At 40.1% G+C, this 15,127-nt stretch overlaps 1 protein-coding gene across 2 annotated transcripts; it reads right to left on the minus strand.

The window, feature by feature from the left end:
- Window positions 1-3,148: 3,148 nt before the first annotated feature.
- On the minus strand, window positions 3,149-14,451 carry LUM (lumican). 2 transcript variants are annotated; one of them, XM_056847100.1, is made up of 4 exons: window positions 14,177-14,451; window positions 12,411-12,455; window positions 8,782-9,702; window positions 3,149-3,962 (listed from the first exon to the last, which is right to left on the minus strand). In XM_056847100.1, exons 3-4 carry the CDS (start codon window positions 9,680-9,682, stop codon window positions 3,808-3,810), a joined length of 1,056 nt encoding a protein of 351 aa, XP_056703078.1. In that variant the 5' UTR covers window positions 9,683-9,702; window positions 12,411-12,455; window positions 14,177-14,451; the 3' UTR covers window positions 3,149-3,807. The 2 variants fall into 2 exon arrangements, with proteins under 2 accessions (XP_056703078.1, XP_056703079.1); XM_056847101.1 differs by lacking the exon at window positions 12,411-12,455.
- Window positions 14,452-15,127: the final 676 nt, after the last annotated feature.

The following is a 15,127-nucleotide window of genomic DNA, read 5'->3' on the forward strand; positions in this document are numbered from 1 at the left end:
ATAGGCAACCAATCTTTAACTGTCCTGTCTTCTTGCATTTCAAATAAATTGTTTGCCTCTGGCTGTTAAGCAGTATGTTCAGGCCCAGGAAATGAAATTATATATGTATATGTCCCAACTATGGTCATCAGACAGCCATCTGTTGGCTTTCCCACCAGTTAGGGTTAAAGTTGCCAACCTCCAGGTACTAGCTGGAGATTTCCTGCTATTACAACTGATCTCCAGGCGATAGAGATCAGTTCACCTGGAGAAAATGGCCGCTTTGGCAATTGGACTCTATGGCATTGAAATCCCTCCCCTCCCCAAACCCTCCTCAGGCTCCACCGCAAAAACCTCCCACCGGTGGTGAAGAGGGACCTGATAACCCTAAGTTAGTGTGGCCCATCTGGCATTGACTAGAGCCTAGGCCTTTTCTATCATGGCTATGGCTCTGTGGAACAGGCTCCCTGAAAAGATGGCAGGGGGGCACAGGACATCTCCTAAGAGATCTTCAGTAGGTGCTGCAAGGCATGCCTATTTGGCTGGGCCTTTGGGGCAGGGGGTTAAATGGCATGTTTCAAGGGCAGGGGGAGATTTGGGGGTTGCTATTTTATTTTTGGTTTTAACTGATTTTTTTAAACTGTAAGTCACCTTGAACCATGAAGAAAGGTGGAATATAAATGTGTACAGTCATGTGTACAGAGTGGTGGACTCTAATCTGGAGAATTGCATTGGTTTCCCCACTCCTACACATGAAGCCAGCTGGATGACCTTGGGCTAGTCACAGTTCTCTCCAAACTCTCTCAGCCCTACCTACCTCACAAGGTGTCTGTTGTGTTGAGAGGAAAGGAAGGAGATTGTAAGGCGGTTTGATTCTCCTTAAAAGATAGAGAAAGTCGGCATATAAAAACCAACTCTTCTTTTTCTAAAAAATAACCACAATACCCACACATATACCGAATCAGACATCCCTCTAAAAACCTCTTTCATCATGCTGCTTCTCCCACAGGAAAAATTAAACCAGAAAGTGAGGTGTCAGCATAACTATCTGATTGGAAATTTTCAAACTACTCATAACAGTTGGAAAATACTTTAGTTCAGATTCAGAGCTTTTATTATACTTACAAATGCGCAATATCTTCACCACATCTTGATCAATATTGAGTAACGTGCCAGAGTGTGATTAATCAATTTAATCCTTACCTTTAGTTCTCATGGTTTTGGGCATGCATCGGATGGTGAGTAGATCAGTTTTCAATATTTCCAAGACCCTGTAACCCCACCCTACAACATGGGAACCACTCTCAATTTGTTTACTGTCTTTTCTCACTCTGGCTAAGCTTGCAGCATGCTTCGAAGGTGAAAAGCTTATATGAGAACAGGACAATCTTGAGAGCAGCATCCATGCTACTGTTTACAATATATGCTTCAATAAATAGTTCTGGAAGTTAGCTATAAAAGTACAACAAAGGGACTTGTTTATTGTCTGCTGCATGTTTATTTCACTTCCCACTTATAGTACATCCCAGTATTAATTTTTTCTGTATATGCAGGGCACAATGATCATTCAGAGGAATAACCTCATGTGTGGGAAATGTAATGTTCTCCAAGTTGCAAAAGACAAGGCCACAAAGAGCTATTTTAGGTGTGTTATAAGGATTTGGTTATACCAAGTAGGATTGTAATGCCACACACACACACACACTTTACCCAACAGCAAGTACCGTATATACTCGAGTATAAGCCGAGTTTTTTAGCCATGATTTTTGGCTTTAAAAACTCACCTCGGCTTATACTCGGGTCAATACGGTAATTTGCCTGCTGGGCCCTCCCCCAGCGCGCTCCCGCCGGCCAGCTGATGGGCGGGCTGTCCCGCCTTCTCCCCCCCACCCCACCCGATTGTGCCTTCTGCGCGGTGGCGGCGGTTTCTTACCCCACCCACCCCACCCGATTGCGCCTTTTGCGTGATTGCGCCTTCTGCGCGGCGGCGGCAGTTTCTTCACCCCCCACCCCACCCCACCCCGCCTTCTGCTGGGCAGCGGCGGTTTCTTCCCCCCCCCCCACCTCACCCAGGCCGGTCCTCCCGCTTGCCAGCTGACCCTGCGGGGGGGAGGGGGTGCATTTCCCCCTCGGCTTATACGTGGGTGCCTAATTTTTCCCCATTTTGGGGGTGAAATTAGGCACCTCGGCTTATACTCGGGTCGGCTTATACCCAGTATATACGGTATCTGTTCGGGATCACAAACTGTTTCCAAAAGTCTCCTCAGTTTGAAAGTCTCCATAGTTTCAGGGTGGCCACATTGAAAAGAACCATGTGTTACCAGGGGCCAGCCACGCTGCAGATCAAGGGGGCATTCCCAGGGCAAGTGGGATTAGGAAGCTGACTAACATCAGCTCTGCCCCTTGGAATGTCCCATGAATGCCCCCCGACACCAGTACAGCCTGCTGATTCTCAGATTAAGGTCCCAGCGCAGCAGATGCCCGTGCCACTCCAAGGCACCCAGGCACTGACATATGTGCCACCTGGGATGGTGTAAGTGCCCATGATCCTGGATTAAATGGGCACTTATGCTGGCACGGCATCACGCCAGCTCCTATGGAGCTTTGCCCCCACCCCAGGAAGGTGCTCTAAATTTGTCTTTTAGTTTGCTTAAGAATTTCTGCAGTTAGTCCCACAATAAAATAGTTTTTTGCTACACAGGCTGGTGTTTCTGAATACCCCACAAGTACTTTTACAAGAACAATTGTCTGCAGTCCAGTACATAGTTACATACGCCCCATTGATTGTATGGGACTTTTATAAGAATAATTGCTTCAGCATGCTGAATTTGATGCAAGGCACATGGTCGTAACTTTTTAAGAAAAAAAATTGTTTAAGAACTTTTAGAACTATGAAGTACAGAAAAACATTTATTGAGTGGTGTTTTAACCTTACAATAATTCAGCAAAATATAAAATAACTTTTTGGGGTTTTTTATCTGCATTTTTAAACATTTTTTTAAAAAGGTAAATATATTTTGACAATAATCTGGACTCTGTGTTTTTATTTGCTATGTTTTATTTCTACAATCATGTTAAATATAGCATGCAAATAATTGAATAACAATAGCGGTATACATGATTCACTGTAAAGTAACATTTTTGCTATTAAAAAAACCGTATAATATATTTATTTAACAAACATAAAGGGCACTAACAAAATAAAAAGAATCTTTCTCAGTCCTTCACATGAATCATATTTGATTGGTTCTTAAAATATATTTTCCTACAAATTTTATCAGTTTATATAGCTATAATGGATTATGGATTTCCTGCGTAATATAATTACAATGAAATGCAAATCAAAGTTATTAAACAACATAGAACATTGATAGAAAACTGTGAAAATAATGTACATAAATGGTCCAGCCCTAACATACTAAATATTCCATCTAGATAAGAAGATACCTGACTTTGGCAAACCTGAGTAGGACTGCACACCTACATGGAGTATAGGGTGTGTTTATCGTGTGTATCCCAGTGCTTAAAAAACATTTTTTAAAACTCAGGCTGTATTGTATTGTCTTACCTAAAGCAGTCTAAGAAATAAGCATGAAAACAATATTGTCCACATTCTATGGGACATTTGAGCTTTATAAAATGTTTGCACTGCAGACTTAGTAGAATATGTATAAATACACATTTTTTAAAATGAGGTCAAAATCATGCTGATTATTAACAAACACAATAGACATATTATGCAAGGTGACTCGTTTTAGTTTTAAAGTGTAACTGTGGTGTGAAATAGGAAAATAGGGATGGCCTCTGTATGAAGTGAGGCATAGCAACTCACTCTAGGGAGATTTCAGCAGCCATACGAAGACAGTTGTACATTTCTTGAGGAAGATCAGCTCTCGTGAGATTATTTGCATCCAAACGCAGATGTCTGACCCGGGAATAAGCGAGGGCTCCAACAACCTTACAAAAGCTGCTCACTGGAAATTCTGTAATATCAATGGCACATTGTTAATGAACACAACCATACTAATCTTCATATATTAATATCTACAAATGTATTTTTTTGGAATGCTGGTTGATATGTACATATGCACCATGAGGAAATGAACTGCCAAAATTAGATATAATTTACAATCATGCATTTTTTTATGTGTGAGCATGAAAACCAGGGAACAAGATCCATGATCTTAATAAGGTCACCATTTGGCCACGTGTAGTAAAATGTGTAAGCATCAATCAACACCTGGTTGACTTAGTGTATCAAGTCAACACTTGTTCTTGATGTGTTTTTGTATACATAAACATGCACACACCACGAACAAGTGTTGATACACTTGTATTTGTGACCACTAAAGAAGGCCCAGAGGGCTGAAACATGTTTGGTCTTGTTCACTGTGATTGTAAACTTATTTGTACATCATCAACTTTGGAATATTCGTATGTATTATATATGGTACATTGAGGACTACTTAGTCGGGTGGCTTTCAGTCTAGAGGCTAAATTCAAGGCCTGTGTTTTTAAATTTGTATTTTAAGTGTACTGTATAATAAATTGATTTATTTTGTTTAATTTGTTTTTATATTGTTTCTATTCCACCTTCATGGTACCTAATTCAAATGTAATTAATGCCAAGAATTGTAACTCGTTATGAGTATTGCTAGAAATGATCAGATCAACTTCAGAAGGATTGGCTGGGGTTAACCCCCCTCCCCCAGTCCTCACAACAAATGTAAGGATACTCATGGCACACCCCAATCTATTTTCATTCAGTAGACTGTGAGAGCAGTCCTCCGGCTTGTACAGACTCTGTATGTAGACTCTGTACATGATTTTTATGTGTGTAAAGTACCATCAAGTCACAGCTGACTTATGGCGACCCTATAGGACAAAAGACTAATAGAGGTGGTTTGCCATTTCCTGTCTCTTTGTAGAGACCCTGGAATTCCTGGTGGTCTCCCATCCAAATAGTAACCAGGGCTGACCTTGATTAGCATTTGAGATATGACAAGATTGGGTTAACCTGGGCTATCCATTTTCAGGGAACATGCAGTCTCTGATTTCACAAATAAGCCTACATGTGTATGGTCTGTACAAGGGTAGGGCCTGTTCCTACATACTGAACACATGAAGATTAGAGACACATCCTGTAGCTGTGATTCTGCTCTTTGTGTTGAATTTGTTAGGATTCCTGAGTGTGTGTATGTAAGTATGTATGTCTGTATGTGTGTGATATATATATCAACCTTTAATGGCATAGGAATTACAGTTGCAATCATTAAAAATAGTTATATCCAGATTAAATACAGTTTATATGATAGTGAAATAAATTATTCATGAGTATATAGAGAAAAGGTCTGAAAATAATCAGGGTTTAAGAATATAGCCTTTTAAAAGTCAATAAAGCTGGTGCACCAAAGTAGCTTCCTGTTAGCGGGGCTAGCTCATTGCAAAACTAACCTAAACAGGTGTTTGAGCTTTCACAATGTGCGAAGGGCAGTAGTAGCATGGGAGGAGACAATGGGGGGTGTCTCCTATTGCATCTCAGACCTGCCCCTCAACCACACCACTCAGATCCAAGGTAAGCTCCAGCAGCATTGGCAGCACCACTTGGGATTGTCTTCCTGTCAAGCCCTCACTGCCAGCAGCACAGGCTGGAAAGGTAACAGACACACATCACCTTAAGCTGGCATTCTGATTGTGGATAATGGCATGCCAATATACCACCATTGTGATATGGCTGCAAAGAAAGAAAACCCAATTCCTAAAAAGGATATATAAAGAAGTATGAACATTTTTGATCACTGCATTTTTTGTAGATTGCTCAGAAGGGGTAAACTACATTGCAACATAAGGAATGCTGTTTCCAAAACAAACAAACACACAAAAAACAGAGGGCACAAATGGAGAGATTCAAAGAATATTTTTTTTAAGATGAAGGACTCATCCAAATTCTTAGGTATTCTGATCTAATGTTTAAAAAACTTCCCTTGATAGTCTTACAGATCTTTTGCTCGAACTGTCCCTCTAACATTATCTCAAATTTTGCATTAAACGAAATTCACTGCAAACTCAGGTACATGCCCCACACTGAGGTGACAATGAATTCAGTTTAATGCAAAAGTTTCTGTTTCACAATGCTCCATCTTATTCTCTGCAAGACAGGATGGAAGGGAGAACAGAAAAAAGGTAATTAGATGAAAGGGAGAGAAGAAAAGGGGAGAGGCTGCCATGGGAATGGAAGGAGAAAAAGCTGAAGACTGGAGGGAGGCTGATATGAATTGGTTGGTGGGAGAGAGGGAAAGAAGAAAGCAGGTTAAAGGGAGAAGCTGTGGGGATTGGCAGGGGGAGTGGAAATAGTGTGTCCTTCCTCCTTTTTGAAGTTTAGAATATTAGATTGTGACTTCAGACCGATTTGTTGATGTGTTTTTTATCTTCCTGTCATAGGATAATGGATTTTTTTTTATTAAAATGACATTGCTGTGACAATGTCGGATGTATGTATATGAGAGCAAGACCTCTCATAAAGTGTAGTTACATATCCATCTCAATTTTCATATTTGTCAACAACTGTGCTCACTATGGGAACTGTTCAGGTTCCTAGATTTGGTTAACTTGTTCTTGGTAACACCTAAGCTGTCAGTGTGCAAACTGAGCATGTCAACAATTACAACTAGGAAAATTCTGATTGGCTGAAGGTTGTCCTTGGCTTTGATGCTTTTGATTTTTGGTCTGGGCAAACAAAATATTACTACTAAACTAGTGCTCATGTAGTACATTAAAGGGTGTACAGCATCTTAGTAGAGGTATGTCATTCTGGTTGCCTAAGGGTACAGAGTGTCCTTCATAAATAAAATATAGATAAAGCTGAGCCTTCCTCCTTTACCTTATCTATTGGACGGCAGTTGATTTATAGGGCTAGGAACTGGAAGACCCAGGTTCAGGTCCCACCCTCAATTCTTCATGGCTAGAATGGGACTGACTGGATTAACAACACTGTGAAAAGGACTTTCCCAGTGCTTTATCTCCATTGTGGTGCAGCAAGATAGGCAGATAGCTTTCATAAGATATTTTATAAGATAATAATAAAGTGCACTGAAGAACTCCATCACAGTTGGGACAGAGGAACGAAAGAAATACTAATCAATGTATCTCTAGCCTTCAGTAAGAATCCACAAAGCATTGTGAAGGCCTTGTTAATATGTTAGCTAGGCTGTCAGATTTCTGAAATTACAGATTGTAAACAAATTGTAGACCTCTTCTTACCCCATCAAGTGCATGCATGCCTCCAGAGGTCTTTGACACAATGAGGACCATATTATACATAGCATTTTATCAGGTATAACACTCCAAACCCACACTAAAACAATGTTCTTCTATAATACTCTTGACAGCCAGTCAGGTTCATACATGGAAACCCTTTCCCTGATCTTCCTGGATGCAATTAACTGACTCAGTATGAAGAGCCATGTTGCATAGTAGTTAGAGTGCCAGACTAGAATCAGGGAGACAGGTTCGAAACCCCATTGTGTCATGGAAACTCACTGGGTGATGTTGGGCCAGTCACTCCTTCTCAACCTAAATAACTTCCCAAGATTGTTGTGAGGATAAAATGGAGGACAGGAGAACAAAGTAAACCACATTGGGTTCCCATTGGGGGAAAGGTGGGATTTAAATATCAATTAATAATTATTAAGGAGGGAGGAACAATAGTGAATCCCCTGTTTATTGAAAGTGGTCATCATGTCATTAAAACAGTGTAGAGGAATGGGTGGACTAGGAATAAGAGCTGCATTTGATCTGATGAAACATGGGTAACTGTGGGGTGAAAGCAAAAATATCAAACAAAACTAACTGAAACCAGAGAAATTAGGATAATTATAGTGCATTTCATTATTTGAGAGTGGTATGTATTTAATCTGAAGAAATGTATATAATAAAGTAGGGGCACCTACTTAATAATTGGAACTTCCATTGATTTGTCAAGCAGGGCATCTGTTCATTTACAGTATTTCCCTGAAGAGACATTGAGATTCCATTGCTCCCAATTATAGTTCTTATATCTTTGTTTACTAGAGTTGCCATCTGTAGCTGGCCCCCCAGTGGGAAATTCTAGGGGGGACAGGGACAAGACCTTCAGCATTGTGCCAACACACAACATCACTTCTGGTACAAAACCAGAGGAGACATCACCACATCAGGGCAATGTTCTAGGATTCAACAAGTTTTGAGTGAATCCTAGAATTTCACACTTCTGGTTTTGGCCAGAAGTGACATCATCCATCAGTGTGACGTCAAAGATACCCCTCCATTCCCGCCTCCCGCCAGCCTATTGAATGATGGCAGAGAATGGAGGGAGGGATCCTGGGTTAGCAGGTGTCTCCCTATAGTAAAAGACCTGGCCTCATTTTTTGGACATTACCTAAAATATTTTAAATCATTACTTCATTTGTTCCAAGTTGATCATCCCACTGAGCATGTCAGATGTATGTGTGTTTGTGCTCTACTAAAATGTTTCACAATGTCATACCAGGTGTTGTATATTTCTGAACTAAACCTGGAGGGTCAACATTAAAGACAGGAAAGAAGACTGAGGTTTGCCATTTACTAGGCTGCGGTGGGGCTTCACTGTAATTATAATGATCTATATGTGGAGATGAGCATCCTAAAAAAAATGCCATGAGCCAATATTCCCTGTGGTATTAAGTCAAGAAAATAATTCTGCAGATAGAACAAAAGGATAGCTCCTAGGCTGTTATGGTAATCTTATCTCCCTCTTTACCTCAAAATATGGCAAATATTACTCACTGTTAATCTGATTGACTTGGAGGTAATAATTTTCAAGATGTTCATTAACTGTTGGAATGCTCTTCAGTTGATTGTAGGAGAGATCGAGCTCAACAAGCGTGGAAATATTGAAAGCATTGCCTGGTATTCCAGAATCTGTCAATTTATTGTGAGAGAGACGTAAAAACTGCAGTGCTTTAAAACCTTGGAAATATTCATCAGGAATGTTGGTAATCTCATTATTGTCAAAATATAGCATCAGTATATTAGCGGGGAGTCCCCGAGGCAATTTAGAAAGTTTATTGTAACTCAGGTCAAGATACAAAAGTGAATCCAAGCCTTTAAAAACCCCAGAAAGTGAATCTGTTGTCAGTTGGTTGTGTTGTAGGTGAACAACAGTCAGATTCACTAATCCTTCTAGTGTATTGGGGTTGATTTTTGAAATCTTGTTATGAGTGACTTGCAGGTCATCCAGGGTATTGGGAAGTGGCCCAACAACTTCGGTTAAGTTGTTGTAGTTAATATGCAGTTTTTTCAAACTCTTTAATTTGGCAAACACTTTGCCTTTAATTTTTGAATTTTCCAAATGATTATTATCTAGGATTAGCCACTCCAGGTCTGTGGCATTATTAAAAGCATTATCTTCGATTCCTTCAATCATATTATTTCGTAAATATAGGTATTTAATTCCAGAAGGAATGATTGGGAAATTTTTCAGTTTAAGGTTATCACAATACATAGCTGATGGATAGGTTACAGGGCAATTACACTCTGGTGCACAGACTGCTGTAGATGGCCCATACATGGAATGAGCATAACCATAATCTGGGTCTGGAGGATAATATCCAGCAGGATCATAATCATATTGACAGAAGATGCCACTGATCAAGAAAATGAAGAAAGGAAGAGAATTCAGATGCATCTTTGCTGTGTGTGTTCTTTCTGTCAAGGGAGAGGAAACACATACCATTAGAAGAATGGACATTACTAAGAAGTACCTCTTATTACACAGAACTTTAAATTAAAAAATATTTCTGTGTAATGGCATATCTCTATGCTTATAATTATAAGCTATTGTGACACAGGTATCCAGCAGGTAGCAATAATTCTATCAATGACTTCAGTAAATCATTCAATTAATGATTGACTGAAACATGACAATGACCACTGAGTGTTAATAAATTCTGATAACTGCTCAGTATCGATCATTATATATAGATATAGATATTTAGATATGTAAGAGCCCTGTGGTGCAGAGTGGTAAGCTGCAGTACTGCAGTCAAGGCTCTGCTCACAACCTGAGTTCGATCTCGATGGAAGTTGGTTTCAGGTAGCCGACACAAGGTTGACTCAGTCTTCCATCCTTTCAAGGTCAGTAAAATGAGCACCCAGCTTGCTGGGGGTAAAGTGTAGATCACTGGAAAAGGCAATGGCAAGCCACCCCATAAATATAGTCTACCTAGTAAATGTCTTGATGTGATGTCCCTCCATGGGTCAGTAATGACCCGGTGCTTGCACAGGGGACCTTTACCTTTTTAAAGGTACTTTTAAAAAGGTAAAGGTCCCCTGTGCAAGCACCGGGTCATTACTGACCCATGGGGTGATGTCATTTCCCAATATTTTCTAGGCAGACTTACGGGGTGGCTTCCAGTGCCTTCCACAGTCATCTTCCCTTTACCCCCAGCAAGCTGGGTACTCATTTTACCGACCTCGGAAGGATGGAAGGCTGAGTCAACCTTGATCTGGCTACCTGAAACCATCTTCCGTCGGGATTGAACTCAGGACGTGAGCAGAGCCTTGACTGCAGTACTGCAGCTTACCACTCTGCGCCATGGGGCTCCTAAAGGTAAAAGTCCCCTGTGCAAGCACCGGGTCATTCCTGACCCATGTGGTGACGTCACATCCCGATGTTTACTAGGCAGACTTTGTTTATGGGGTGGTTTGCCAGTGCCTTCCCCAGTCATCTTCCCTTTACCACCAGCAAGCTGGGTACTCATTTTACCAACCTCGAAAGGATGGAAGGCTGAGTCAACCTTGAGCCGGCTACCTGAAACCGACTTCCATCTGGATCGAACTCAGGTCGTGAACAGAGCGTTGACTGCAGTACTGCAGTTTACCACTCTGCACCACGGGGCTCTTTTACCTTTACGTATGGATAATTATAGCATAAAGGTATAATAAATATTTCAAAATTGGAGTGCGGTACATTATTTAAGCATATGAAAGGAAAGTGCACTATTACCAAACAATAGACTATTGGTGTTGGAATGAAGACACTTTGGTTCAAATCCCACTCAGGTGGGACTCATTGGATTACTTTTGGTTACCATTTAGTCTTACCTATTTGTCCATACGAGGACAAAGTGGGGTTACTCCATTTTAGCATATCCTCACATAGGCAAGTACACTACCCTGAGCTCTTTGGCAGAAGGGTGCAATAAAAAATAATATACCATCTGTTTCAAGAACGTCTTCATACATATATTTCTTTCAGAGATACTAAAGATGCTGGCAAACCTATACCTCTGAGCTTGGAAATATGGCCTCTGACAATTTGTTATGCCCACTTTCAATATGAAGCTCTCACAGTTTCCTGCAAATTTAATAAAAAATAGAGAGAGGGGTGAAATCACCCAAAACAGAGGAGCATTTGTGTATGAACACACAACACACCTCTGTTGGAGCTGACACCTGCATTCCTCTCTCCCTTTCTCTGCCATTATGGTGGCATTAGAGGCCAAGAGCCAAGCATTGGCTGAGTTGAGTGCGGAAGAGGTAGTGTTGCAGCTTCTCCCTCCTCGTCCCTCAGCGGGCATGTGTCTAAGCAATCTTCAGGTCAAGCTGAAATGCCAACAGCATCAGCAACAAAAACATCCTCCTCAAGTGTCTCCACAGAGTCTAAGGAATCTGAACTGCCATGATGGGAACAAGGCAAAAGAGGAGGGTTTCCTGTCTATGTGAGGCCAGCAGTGAGAAAAGGGTGGGTGGACAAGCAGGTGGAGTGGCGAGGAGAAGGTAAGCAAAATGGCAAGAAGAGGGTGTGCAGGCAGAACAATAAGGAAAGGGTGGTGGGTAGGCTGAGTGGAAAAGGAGGTAGGTTGGCAGAATGGCAAGGAGAGGGTAGGCAGGTAGAGTGACAATGAGAGTGTGAACTGATGGGCAGAAGGGCAGGCAGAGCAGTGAAGAGGGGTTGGAAGTAGAATGGCAAAGAGAGAGATGGGGGAAGAATGGCAAGGAGGGATAGGTGGGTGTCCAGAGCAATGAAGGGGGATGGGTAGGCAGAATGAGTGGCAGTGAGGATTAGGCAGTGAGTGGAGAGGGATGGGTGGGTGGTGAAGAGAGGGATGGGTGCGCACACCGAGTAGCAAGGAGAGTGGTAGGTGCTGGGGGGGGGGAAGGAGTAGGAAGGGAAAAGATGGGAGGAGTTGTTGGCAGTGGAAGGAAAGACTAGAGAAAGGCGTCTAGAGAGACTCAGAAGCCAGAGGTTGAAGCAGGGACCAATGAGGAAATTTCCCTGTGTGTTTCTCATGTGCTTGTACTGATTATCTGATACAACCTGTGCAGTACCTAATCTGAAACCTAATCTGAATCTTTTCAGTACATAGGAAATTATAAAATATCAAACCAAATACTATAACATGCAGAAATACCTTAAGTTAGTTGAAGCTGTTTTTTAAATATGTTTCCATGCACACCTTTTGGAGAATATAAGAATATGATGTAAGTTGTTGTATGTAAAAATTATTCTGGTCATTGAGTCATAAGTACTTCTGCTAATTCTTGGCAAACATTTATGAAATATCGCTACTTTTTCCATGCAGATTTGCAAGCTAAACAACATTTGATGCCTTGCAACTGTTGAAAAGCTGGGAAGAGCTAGGGAAAAATTTTGGATGAGATCTTTCTTTATTAGGTGCAGTTGAGCTTGTATTGAAGACAATGGAAAAGTGCCCATTTTTAGTAGAGTTGAACTGCACCCTAAATGTGCTTATATGAGAACATACTGAAATCAACTGCCAAAGAATAACTTAGAGCTGCAGCTGTTGTAGATTATCATTCATTGAGCAGAGTTAATGTATAGGCTGCCTTGACAAGTTAAACAATCACAAAAATAAACATTTGCTAGTTCTTTAAAACAATGTAAAGTCATAATTCAGGCCTGTCATTTGAACTGGCACACCTTGGCCTTGTCATTTGTGCTCATCTCAATGTTGGGGCATTCCAGTTAGCCATACTTTGAAAAAGTAGACTGATAGAGGACAGAATGCAATAATTTTAAGAAACTATAGTAATCATTACAGTATTTTCTTTGGAGAACTTGTTAAAAACACTGGTATGTGAATATTTTAAAACATGTGCATGCAATGATTCTAATGTAATTTCAAACAGTGATACATATTACAAATTAGAAGAGCAAAGATATCTTGCTTATCTGGCATTACACACAAAAAGACACAAGGACATATATAAATATATGTATACAATATATGTAAACTTTTCATATAAAGATGTAATATCATTACCATTTCCAATTATGTGGATACAAATTATATATTCTGTATGCTGAGAATAGCATAATACGAAATTTTATGTAATCACTTTCCTACTGAAACTTCCATTTCAAAATTTCTTTGTAAAGTTTGGGAGACACGATACATAAAAATTTATCATACACGTTTATATCAGTCTAATCCCTAGTTAGATCATTAGTTAACTGCATGGTATTTAAGGGCACCTTATAGAAATCTTCTTCAAAGTTGCAATGAAATTGCAGTTTAATCATAAGCAGAATGACACCCTTGACTTGAATGGACTGAGAAGGATGTAATGCTGCTTACAGTTGTGCTCATAATGTCAGAAAGAAAAGTTCTCTAACAGAAATCAAGCAAGCTTTTTAATCTATTTAGAAACATTTAATATAAAGACATCAATTAATTTTCAAAGAAGAGTTCGTTAAACGTATTACCCTTAAAATACCACATAAATATGTTATTTAGCTTTCAATAATGCATGTTAATGTTTCCATTAATATTAATCAATGTTTTAAGGTATTTAGTAAGTTTATTTGCATATTGACTTCTGAAATGACTGGAATGTTTAACATTATCTGTTCACGAATGAGTTCTTCCAATGTAATTCATCTATTGGATGATTATTTAATGTGTGTACTTTGGTGTTTTCTTTCCCCCCCTGCCCCAAGCCTTGGCCATTTGTATTGAATGGCACTTCTAGAAGCCTGCATCTTCTGCAAAAGAAGTGCAGGAATAACCCACAAAACATGTGGAGCTTATAAAAACAAGCTGCAAAGACAAACACACAAAAGCTTGTGTTCAGTCTGTAAATTGGCAAAGTTCTCCTGACATGTTCCCATTAGTGCTTCATTCAGCAGCTCAATCATTAGCATTAAAGTACTTACCTTTCTGACTTGAAGTTGCTTTCTTTAATTCCCTCAGCAGATTCAGTAAGGGACTGGATCAACCAATATATGCTATTAACAGTGTCAGAAGGTAATCTGCTGCCAGATCGGCTGTGATACAAGAGCTTGGGGAAGAAAAAATTCCCAGTCACGCTGTTCTCTGTGTCATCATGGGATTCTGGTGGTGGAGCATGTAAAACGGCTGCTGTCTAATCAAGTGCTGGTGGACAGTGGTAAAGGACAACCCGTCTGTCCTCCCTGTGGAACAGGAGAGAGATAACCCCTTTAAGCAACTTGGGAAAGTTCAGGCTGCCTATCATAGCACAGAATCCTGCAGTGAAAAACAATTTAAATAATACACAAATTGCAAACAGATATTGCATTTCCCCTGGCTGGTTTTACAGTCCTCAGCAAGATCTAACAAATAACACTCAAACCTCATTGTAGCCACAATTCTTAAACCAAAGGAGTCATTCTTTTCCCTCTTGTTTTTCTTTCTACTAAGTTATGTTCGTAATAGATTAATGAAAGCCTCTGCAATGGAAAATAGCCCCCGTGATAAAATCAAACTAGGATTTTCCTTTTGCCACGTTACATTGTGAAAATATTCTCTCACACAGTCAAGGGGAGACAGACAAAGTTTGAATCCTTTTTTAAAGTTATATTTGCATAATAGAAAACAATTACATATATCAACTTAAAGATAAGAAACAGAATGTTGGCAGTTTCTCTAATACTACTCTAACATGTGGGCCTGTTAGGACTTAAACCTTCAGAATCTGGAACCAATCAACCGTGTGTTGTCTGTTTCATATTTCATGGGTACTGTTCAAGAATGCATCCTAAAGCTTGGATGACAGTTGTTGAAATAAGGCACTGCCAAAAATAATGTCATACAAATAATAAGGACATTTACTGGCAAACTATAAGTATTATTTCTGCTCCTAATAT

Source organism: Euleptes europaea, chromosome 3 (assembly GCF_029931775.1).
Source record: "Euleptes europaea isolate rEulEur1 chromosome 3, rEulEur1.hap1, whole genome shotgun sequence".
In the NCBI taxonomy this organism is placed as follows: Eukaryota; Metazoa; Chordata; class Lepidosauria; order Squamata; family Sphaerodactylidae; genus Euleptes; species Euleptes europaea.